The 11,308-nt window shown below is 42.9% G+C and overlaps 1 protein-coding gene across 1 annotated transcript in view; it reads right to left on the bottom strand.

Annotated features, from left to right (window-relative positions):
* Positions 1-1,799: 1,799 nt before the first annotated feature.
* The window catches only part of ZNF76 (zinc finger protein 76), a 22,523-nt gene continuing 13,014 nt past the window's right edge, over positions 1,800-11,308 (bottom strand). Inside the window, 7 exon segments of the mRNA XM_015423956.1 lie at positions 1,800-1,904; positions 2,587-2,694; positions 3,508-3,629; positions 3,852-4,058; positions 4,373-4,552; positions 7,821-7,939; positions 10,131-10,219. Of these exon segments, the coding sequence (XP_015279442.1) occupies positions 1,800-1,904; positions 2,587-2,694; positions 3,508-3,629; positions 3,852-4,058; positions 4,373-4,552; positions 7,821-7,939; positions 10,131-10,219 (930 nt within the window).

The following is an 11,308-nucleotide window of genomic DNA, read 5'->3' as shown; positions in this document are numbered from 1 at the left end:
TAGTATATTGCTTACTATCCTATCGAGTGTATCAATCATAGAGAGTGTATTGATTTACACGGAGTAATCTGCTTTCTCAGTGAGAAAGGCAGATTATAAGTATGGTAAATAAATAGGCATTTGGATAGTTAAACAAAATGGTATCCCTTTTATGAAGCACATGCAGTTCTGACCTTATTAATATTACAGAATGAACTGATAGCTCACTTCTCACCTCTTGTGGTTTTCTCATTATTATTTTATTAGAAAATTTATAAACCACCTTTCATTTTAAATCTTCAAAGTGGCTAACAAAAAAAATCAAGAACCCGTATACGAACTAAACAACTAGACTGGAATCAAGTAGCCCCTTGGAGACCAACAAGGTTTTGGGGGTATAAGCTTTCGAGAGTCAAAGCTCCATTGACTGGATCTGATGAAAGGGTCTTTGACCCTCAAAAGCTTATATCCCAAAGATCTTGTTGGTCTCCAAGATGCTAACAGACTCCACTCTAGCTGCTCTACTACAGCCCACCTTGGCTACCTGCTGAAACTACACAAACTAAAGTAAATGAAAATAAAACAAAGCAAAGCAGAACACAGAAGAGACAATTTGCAGCAACAATTCAAATTAAGGCACTCAAAACATTCCAAAAGATATTTGAAAATGAGCTGCCTGGGACTCACACCTAAATGCTATAACAGAGAAGGCGCAAAGTAAACCTCTCTTACAAGGGAGTTGTGCTATTTTGGTGTTACTGCAGACAAGGTTCCGTTCTGAACAGCCACTTTATTTCTAAATGGTAGGGCAACAAAGAGCAGAGGCTTTGTGGAAGATCCTAATATCTACGTAGGCTGACATAGGAGCAGGCAGAATTTGAGGTATTAAGAGCCCACAGATCTTGTAATACTGGTTTTGTATGAGCAAAACAGCATGCCTTTGGATAGCTGCATTCTGAACAAACGGTAGTCTCTGGATAATCTTCAAAAGCAGCCCCAGATACAGCATGTTACAGCAGTCTAACTGGGATGTCACTAAAGCATAATTATCGTGGCCAAGTTGTGGTTCCTCAAAGGAGGAGGACAGGTGGCAAACCAACCTAGGCTAGCAAAAGGCACTCCTACCCACAGCTACTACCTGCCCCTTCAGTTCCAGTAGGGTCCCAACAGAATCACAAACTCCTGCACAGCAGTATCATTCCTGCACCGTGTTAGATGCTAGATTATGTCTGACTGTACACAGCTGCACAACTTCTTGCTGAGAAGCATTACAATGGAAGTCGACACAGGCCCCAATGGTTTGCAACCCAAGGTGCCATAAACAGAAAACATATCACAAGTTCAAACTTTTATTAAATACACCTTGGAGCATTCTACCATCTGTGTCAGAGACTGGAGGAATAAAAGCCATCCATAAGGGATGATTCTGTCTATAATAGTGTTGAGATGAGTAAAATGCAGCCATCATACTAAGATTCAGCCCTCCTCAGCATCTTGGAATTGCCACACGCAACTTGATGGGAGGAAAAGCCAGCCCTGTGACAGCGTGTTTTATTGCATGTTATTGCAGTGAGAGGAGGCCAACTGAAAAACAAGGGTCTCTTCAACAGTCCGTGCTGTTTCGTCACCTGGCTCTTGGTGTTTACCTCACACACTGGATATAGAGACTTCAGCAATGATCAAGGGCCCTGTCCAAGAGCTGATAGAGTAACCCATCATTTGGATTCCAAATCAGAAGCGTGGAAGCCTCCAAATGTCTGTGCTGCTGCTGCTGCCGCCATCCCTGCAGAGAGCTATTCCCTCAGGCTTCAAATGAGGTCTCAGCATCCACTGTTTGATGTGGCTGTCATAAGTGTGATGGACTCCTGTTGAGTTGCAGTAGCTGCCATGCTGACAGCATCTCCCAGACTTTGCTGTTCTTCCAGCTGAAAGGAGAGAAACGGGACATCACTCTCCCCACACTTACAGAGTAGCTAGAACTTGGCAGACTAATCACCTAGGTGGAGATGGAGGCAAGTATTTATTTAAAACGTTTTTATGCCGCCTTTCCACCCAATCAGAGTCTACAAGGCAGCAAAGATTTTAAAAAACCATTAAAACATTTAAGTATAATGCTGGTGAGCTCTAGGATATTGCCATTATCTTCCAGCTGAAAGGAGAGAAACGGGACATCACTCTCCCCACACTTACAGAGTAGCTAGAACTTGGCAGTTTTGGGAAAGACTAACCACCTAGGTGGAGATGGAGGCAAGTATTTATTTAAAACGTTTTTATGCCGCCTTTCCACCCAATCAGGGTCTACAAGGCAGCAAAGATTTAAAAAAACCATTAAAACATTTAAGTATAACACTGGTGAGCTCTAGGATATTGCCATATTTTTTTTCCTCTGACAACTAGAACTGAACTCTGAGCATTTCTCTCTCTCCTGCTGCAGGTATTTAAAGCCATGGTGTGGTCAAGGGGAGAACTGAAGGACATCTGAAAGTATCACAGCCCTGTAACTAGCTCTACTGAAAAGGGTGCCACCCCAGAATACACCCCACAGAGATATTTTGAAGCAACCTATACTGGATGTATCGCAGCCCCAATGGCACTGATCATACTCACAGAGTTTGCGCCCACTCCTGAAATCTCTTCCTGGGGCATGGTGCCAGCTTCTGTTACCATGGTGATACCACTGCCAAATGCCTGTGGGTCTTTGTAGGACGGGGTGACCTGAGAAGAGCAGGCAACAGACAAACAAGACAAGTCATTCCTTACTCCCTTATTAAATGCAAGCCCATCATTAATGGGCTACAATTAAAAGTAAGATTAATGCCAGGTCATGTGCTAAAGGCATGTTTCAGTTTTGAACATGAGGAATATAGTCATGTGACATGCTGGTTCACACAGGTATGTTCTTCACTCGAATGTACATGCATATACAAAGACCTTTCATGCCTCCTCATACCAATGTAAATCTGATGCTTTTCCAAAGGAGTCAGTCCACACATTCACAAATAGGTATATCATAATGCATTCTGTGGTATACATGCATGCGTGGACCAGCTTCAGAGCGGGGGAAAGGGAGAGCATAGTCCCAGGTTCTGGTACCAGTAACAGCTTTTGATGCTGCACAACTAGAGCAGAGGCAAAGCTCACTCACATAACCAAACAGTCATGATCAGAAGGTAGACTGGGATTATGAAATGTCTGGACCTTTCGGTGATCATCTTGTTAATAGAGAAGTGGTGCAAAAGCCTGCACATTCAAGCGCCAAAGGCCACATATGCTGATACTATGACCTGTGCCAGCACCCAAGTATTTAGGAGTAAGGCCTAGAAGTTGCTATGCCAGCATATCGTCACAAAATGATGAGTGGAGGCAGATATACTGGTGCAGTTTAAGGACTAGGATGCTTTCAAAGTAAATGTTACAATTAAAATAATTTTATCAGAACTGCCCTGAGTAACACCAAGCCCCCCCCCCCAAGATTGCCACCTCTCTGGATTGTTTCCCAAGCTCTGAAGACCCCATAGCTCTTTATACCTGCTCTGTTCCATCTTGAGACACAACCTCCAGTGCTACAGGCTTGCGATCTTCATCCTCTTCAGTTTTCAGCTTCACAAGCGTCACATGTTGAAATGTCAATGGATTCTTAACAGCAGTATCTGGGCAAACAAGAAAAGGAGATTCAGTAGAGAAGGGAGTGTACATCAAATGGCCTTACTTTTGTCTAAATCTCTGAAGGTAAGCCACACATGCAAAATGGAGAACAGAAGGATTAGGCTGCGTAGTAAAGAATTGGGAAGCTGCAGACCCCTGACTGTGAGGCTTCTCATCATGCTGGAGTTTACTGTCAGCTCACCTTTCATCTGTTGCTCAAAGAGGGCCTGTAACACTCTCCTCTGTAGCTTCCAGTTCCCCATGTGCAGTGCGCTTGTGCATGGCCAATGTAGAGGTCTGCCGGTAGGTTTTGCCACAAGTACTGCAAGTGTATGGCTTGCAATGTGTGTGAACCACATGATGTTTGTAGAGGCTAGAATATTCCGTGAAGCGTTTTCCACAGCACAGTACCATGCATGCATACGGCTTCTCTCCTGGGATAGAACAAGATGCATGCAGAACCGGAGACTTACTTCGTGGCATAAACTAAGTGTGCCCTAAGAAGTCAGGGACAGAAATTTCTAGTTCTCTTTCAGCAGATTTATGCTGCAAATTCATCCACCCATCTTTGCTCTTCCCAAGGCCGCTTCAGTTGAGCAAGCCCAGCAGGCTTTGCTTCCCAACTGATTCAGCAGTCCTGGCTAAAAGCTGTCTACAAAGCTGACCAGTCAAGTGCAATCAACAAAGTATATGACACAACCAGAAGCTACTGTTCAAGAAGAGTAGGTATCTGTTTGCCCATATTTACCTGTATGGATCCTCATGTGGTTCTTGTAGTTGGTGGCACTAGTGAACCCTCTCCCACATTTGGGCTCTGGACACACATATGGCCGCTCACCAGTGTGTGTCCTGATGTGGACCTTGCGTATATTGGAGGTGGTGAAAGAGCGGCCACAGCCTTCAAAAGGGCAGCTGAAGGGACGCTCACCTTTAAAAGAAGGAACAGATAGACTTCACCCTAAAATAGCTAATAAGAGTACTAGGGGTGTGCATTCGGCAATATCCAAACTGAAAAAATACCTTGTCAGTATTTTTTGGGTATCACATATAGCTGAACCTGAAAATGCCAATATTATCTGGCTTTTCTTCAGATTCATTTTGCTATACCGAAAACAAGGTCTCATTTAAACCTAACAGGCTGAGCCGCCAGTCAGCTGTTGGGTTTAAATGCCTTTCTTTCCCTCCCAGAGAATGGGGAGGGAGAGAAAGGCATTTTAAACATGCCTGGGCTCCCTGCCTGATCTTCTCCAGGTGCTCCGCAGCCGTGCAGCATTTGGAGAAGATCAGGTAGGGAACCCAGGCATGTTTGCATGCCCACCCTTTGCTTCCCTGAGCCTCTCCGCTTTTGTGGAGAAATTTGGGGGGGGCATGTTTAAATGTCTTTCCCTCCCCAAGATTGGGGAGGGAAAGAAAGGCATTTTAAACATGCCTGGGCTCCCTGCCTGCCCTTCTCCAGCTATCCCATGCCAGCTAGAGAAAGGGAGGCAGAGAGCCCAGGCTTTCCCTTGTCAATTTCACTCACAGTTGACTGGTGGGGAGTGAAATTGACAAGAAAATCTGTAGGGGCTACCAGAGAGAAAGAAGGCATTTTAACATGCCTCCTTTCCCTCTGGTGGTTTATATCAAACCTGAATATATTCGGCAATATTGAATATTTCCCCAATCTGAATACTTTACAGGTACTGGACTGGGGAAGTTCAGCATTTACCTATATTTTCTGGGTGTGATCTACCCAAAGCCGAAAAAGTACCTAAAGAGTACTGAAAGTTCAGGACAGTTTTCACTAACCTGAGTGACACTAGGTGTATGAATGCCATGTTGGCACTGACACAAGTCACTGCTTTCCATCTCCATTACAGCCACTACATAATTTCACAAGGCCAATGAAGATGAAAAACAGAACTATATAAATGAACCTAGAATTAGCCTGATGGTTAAGAAGACTAACATATTTTCATCAGGTTGCTGCAACCTGAACAGTACCCCATTTTCAATTCTAACAGGATTTACAAGATCCTCAGCTTGAATATTTTAAAGAAAGGGTCAGAAAATATTCATCCACCAGGGTCATATTTTAAAAAAATTATCAGACCTCATCCAAAAACCAATTTATACTTTCCTACACAGGGATTGGTAGACTCCTCTTCCATCAATACAATCTCAGTTTGCACCTGTGTGGAGTAGCTTTCAGAGTGTGCTTTGACATTCTTTGTTTTGGTTACACTGTAGTTCTTGTTATTTTTCCTGATACATAGACGCATACACGAAGCAGGACCCGCGAGTGTGCTTTGACATTCTTTGTTTTGGTTACACTGTAGTTCTTGTTATTTTTCCTGATACATAGATGTATACACGAAGCAGGACCCGCGATACTCGTGGGGGGGTGTATTCCCCACGGCTCCCAGGCCGCCAAGGCTTCTCCCTGCCACTTGATGTGTATTTCCCACCCTATCCTTAGGGATATCATCTGTATCCACGCTCATAAGACACTATAAGATCCATCTCTTCGACTCTGCTGATACGGCCTTTGGGCGAAGAGTCCTTTGACATGTTCTGACAAATGCAGACGATGACCCACCCAAATACTGAGGACACTGCTATGGGAGGTCCCATCAAGATGTCCTCCTCTCAGAGGGAGAAAGGGCCATTGGTACTTACCATGAAGGGTCCTTCCCCTCTGAGATAATGAGGACATCTTGGCCCTCCCATGTCATCATCATCTTTTCTGCCAGTTCTATATCTTCTTTCTTTATCCGTTTGGTCCTTCCTGTCCCTCTCTCGCTCCTCGTCTATTAATAGTTTCAGTTTTTTGCAGTACAGCCAAAGTTGGCTCAGTTATTAAGATGTTGTTCAATGCATTACTGCTGCTGGGAGTTCCCAAACTGAATTGAGGGGCATGTCCCACCGAGAGGACAGGAAGTGAAATTTGGTTCCTGCCTCCCTAAGGATAGGGTGGGAAACACCCATCAAGATGTCCTCCTCTCAGAGGGAGAATGCTTTTTTACTTTTGGAGGGATTTAAGTATCCCCCCTATAGTTTTTTAAACTTTTCATATTTTTCTGCACACCTGGGGACTGCCCCAAGTGTGAAAGAAAATCTCTCTGCCCCCTATGTGCCCCTGATGTGTGGATTTAGATATTCGCACAGAGGGGGCAACTTGGCTATTAGATATATAGATATCTGGCTCATGAAGCTGAAAGTCTCCATTCTGACTGATGTCAGAGACGGGCAACAGTAATTTTCTCATTATGTCAGAAATGTGGGATGTAATTACTGATAAACAGAATAACAATATTTGAAAGCCCCAGGGCTATTTTTGGGCAGGAATGCACAGGAACGGAGTTTCGGCTGGCTCCCGAGTTGGCCACGCCCAGCAGGAACTCATTAGCATAATAGGCCACACCCAACAGCAGAAACTCATTAGGATTGGCTACTTTAGGGGTGTGCGGCCTAACTCACCTGCAAAGGAGTTCCTGCTACAAAAAAGCCCAGGGTTTTGACAACAAACAAGGTAAACAGAATAAGCAGCAAAAGGTGGGTGTGGCTGGATGACCACACTTCTGGTAACATGGGGGTGCGGCCTAATATGCTAATGAGCTGTGCTGTCAGGGGTGTGGCCTAATATGCTAATGAGTTCCTGCTGGGCTTTTTCTACAAAAAAAGCCCTGCTTATTAACTTTCATTGACCACATGACTGAAATTACCTATTATACCTGTGTAGAAGGGAAAAACTATATTATGATTGCATGTGTCCCTCCGGACATCACACATACTCAACTACATGCAACTGTGCCACATATTTTCTTTGAAAAAACAAAGCCAACTCTCTAACCCTCTTGGTTACAGAGGAAGTTTTTTGTTTGTTTTTTAAGTGAGTGTTGCTCAGTAACTTCTGGCTTTGGGCAGAGCTGAGCAAAGATTTCTGTGCCAGCAGAAGTCCATCCATGTTACTCCTAAGTGCCTGTTCCCCGACCTCCCCCTCCTTCTTTGATCTGAAGCAAATGTGTTTCTGTCACAATTACTTTTATATGCATTTTGCACAATTTATTCTAAATGAATGAGTTTATAGGATATAGAAGCTGGAAAATTGTATACTTTTTTGCCTTTCGTGTAGTATTTGACTATGTTGTTTTTCTTTTACCATTGCAGTTTCTAGCTTAGCCCTGAATTAGAGCAATCAGCCCCGAGGGACACACCTGTGTGTATCCGGATATGTTTTTGCAGGTCCCCAGAAGTCTTGAAGGCTTTGTTGCATACATCCTCTGGGCATTTGTATGGCTTCTCACCTGTATGGATTCTCACATGATTTTTCAGGCTATATCCTGCAAGAGAAAAGGGTGTGTGAACTCAGAACCTAACCATTTTACAGTTGTATAGTGACAGAATGAGGCACACTGATTATTATAGGATTTCCTGCATACCAGAAAGCTTGGAATGCTTAGGTCACCTGAAGCCTCATCTTTAAGACTGCTTTTTTTCATCTTTCCAAGTCAAATAACTTTAGCTCTATTATTTCCAAGTTAAAAATACTTCAGGTGTGTATAATTCCATCAAAGGAGTTGAATCCAAAGGTAATTTTCTGTAGGCACAGCTAGAGATGTAAAATTTCCAGAAATTTTAAAGCCACACCCCAAGAAAAAAAACCCCCCCCCCCCCCCAATTGGGGATTTTTAATATTAAATCTTGGATAAATTTGAGAAATCACCAGGTTATCTAAAATAACCAAATTGCTTACGTTTTCCAAGAGCTGGAAAACCTTTTTTATTTGGGGAATAAGAAACAATATTTTGATGCTGATATAATTAATTGTGCAAGCTTCTTACAAGGCCTGAAGTTTTTAATGGAATGCCACATGTAAAATATTTTAGAGTTGCTGGGTAAGCAGGGAGTAGTGATTCTGGTATTTCCAGTCAAAACTGTATCCACTAATTTGGCTCAAAGAATTAATGACTGAGAGATAAAAGCAATTGTTTAGTAATTATGTCCATGTATTTTTATAGTTTGCTGATCTCATTGATTTTTGATAATATACTCATTAACTTATAGTCCATTTGTCTAACTTACTATATTACAGAATATGTAACTTTGTTTAACTCATTGAGACCTGTAAATTAAATGTAAAAGAACTTGTATGTAATAAAAATATTGAAAGGGAGGGAAAAACAGATATTTTGGGGGAAATTAAATATATGCAATGCTTATTTCCTAGCTAAACTGAACTTCTTTTACTGATTTAGCAAAATAAAATTGATCATTTATAACTTAAATGTACTATCTGTCATGTTTATGGAATTTAAAAGTATAAACATCTTCATTTTCTATGTGAAAACTTCCTAATATACCCCATATCAGAGGAGTTGCAGACTGCTGCACCCTTTGCTATCATAGCACATGTATCATTAATATTAGCCATCTGAGAGGTAGAAAAAAATAAAAGTTGAAGGCAGAAAACAAATTCTATAGTAAGGAAAAGTGTATTGTTTGGATAGAAACTGTCTCAAGGAGTCACCGTAGGTAGGACTGCCAACATATCTGGATATTAATCTAAACTGTATAACACTGAAAATACTGAACTCTTTAATAATATATTACCATTAAGCATATTATACCACATAAATTGTTGCTAAAATTATTTACATTTAAACAAAAAGCTTCTTGAAAATATCTACAGTATAAGAGTCTTTTTTTCTGCAATCGCAGAAACTTTCCAACTTTTCCACTGGGAAAACTAAGGAAGATCTGAGACTCTTCTCATGTTGTAAATGCTTTGTCAGACAAGGCCTTACTCCTTCTAAATGAGAAAATATTTCATAAGAGTTTCTTTTCAGTGTTCCCCCAGATTTTCTATGGGAAAAATTGAAAAACAGTATTTGGATAAAAAGGGAAAAACATGTTCCCCACACACACACCTTTCCTTCCCACCACCCTAAGCCTTCATAACTCTAAGGTGTCACTCATTTCTGCCAATGGAAAGGGCATATGTACTTCGACCCTTCTGCAGTGGCCCACTAAGTAACCTGCTTAGGGAATGGGACCCTTGTGAACAGTGTGGGTCTGTAGTCAGAGGGAGAAAATTGGCATAAATCTTCTTTCCTCCTTCTGGCAGAAAGCCACCTTTGGATTCAACTCTTTTCTCTTTCTTTCCTCCCCCCCCCCCACCATTGCAATGTAAGTTAGACCTATCCTTGGGGGGGGAGTGTTGTGGTTTTTAATATGTGCATTGTGTGTGTGTGTGCGCCCATATGCACACATGAGCATGTGAGTGTATGTGCACCTGGAAGTCCGGGCGATCTCTGGTGACTGACCCCTACTGGGGGCCTGAAGGTTATTCAGAGAGGTGGCTAAATAAAGCCTGCCCCCACCTCTGATATTTCAAGGAGGTCTCTCATCCAAGCACTTGCCTGTCGACCCTGATTAGCTTCCAAGATCTGACGAGATTGGACTTGCCTGGGTTATCCAGGTCAGGGCAACCCTTCTCTCTTTCTTAATGTGTCACAGCAAACAACCTGTAAAAATTATCTGTAGCAAAGGCTTTCCCACAACTTAAGAAGTCACATCTGTATGGCCGAATACCTGTATGAACTCGCTCATGAACCTAGAAGAAATGAAGATGAAGCCAAAACTCAGATGAACAGAATGAGGCAGCTCCATTTTGGACTCCAGTGGAGAGGGGAGAAGATGTTAACACCCAAACTCTCCCACTTCTTCACTGTCTCAGATCTCATATCTTCAGTGGTGGTAGCCCAATAAGGTGTTCTTTTTTTAATTTAAACTTGCTGAGGTACATTACTAAGAGAACCATGTACCTTTAAAGTTTCTACAGAACAGGACTTAAGAGGTGCACTGTACTCTCCGAGCAATATTATATACTAGGAATAAGGCCAGTTGTGGAAATAAAGACAATGAGCTCTAGAAAGGCCTTGGGCACTCAGTGTCAATGTGTTGTGGTGACCTCAGCAGGGTATAATGACACATTTTCCACCATTTTCCCCAGAGGAACTGATCTCTGCTACCTGAAGAGCAGTTGTAATTTTCAGTGATCTCCACCCCTCACCTGGAGATTGGCAACAATTGTTACCCAGGAGGAAATGGCTGGTTTGGAGGGTGGAGTCTATGGCATTGTACCTGTCTGACGTCCCACCCCTCCGCAAACCTCATCCTATCCAGGCTCCACCCCTCAAATCTCCATGAATTTCCCAACTTGGAGTTGGCAACCCTATCTCCTTCCCAGCCAAGCATCAATCTGCCATTATCTGCCCCTTTGATGTCAGCTTTCCATCTCCTCGCCCCTCCCTCCTGGAGATCAGTTATAATTCTGAGTTATTTCCACCCCTCTCCTGAGATTGGCAACAGTGGTTCCCCAGAAGGGAATGGCTGACTGGGAGAGTGGAGCCTATGGCACTGTACCTGTCGGAGATCCCACCTCTACTCAAACCTTACCCTCTCCAGGTTCCATCCCTCAAATCTCCAGGAATTTCCCACCTGGAGTTGGCAACCCTATCTCCTTCCCAGCCAATCATCAACTTACCTTTACTTCCCCCTCACTCTTCAGCTTTCCATTTCCACACACACACACACACACACCTGCAGCCTCTTCCATGCTCTGAAGCCCTGACTGCCACAGAGTCTACCATTTTCTCCACGGATCTCTGCCATCTGGAGAGCAGTTGTAATTCTGAGTGAT

Source organism: Gekko japonicus, unplaced genomic scaffold (genome assembly GCF_001447785.1).
Source record: "Gekko japonicus isolate JY-2015 unplaced genomic scaffold, Gekko_japonicus_V1.1 scaffold370, whole genome shotgun sequence".
Lineage (NCBI taxonomy): Eukaryota > Metazoa > Chordata > Lepidosauria > Squamata > Gekkonidae > Gekko > Gekko japonicus.
This window is presented reverse-complemented; position numbering and strand designations above follow the sequence as displayed.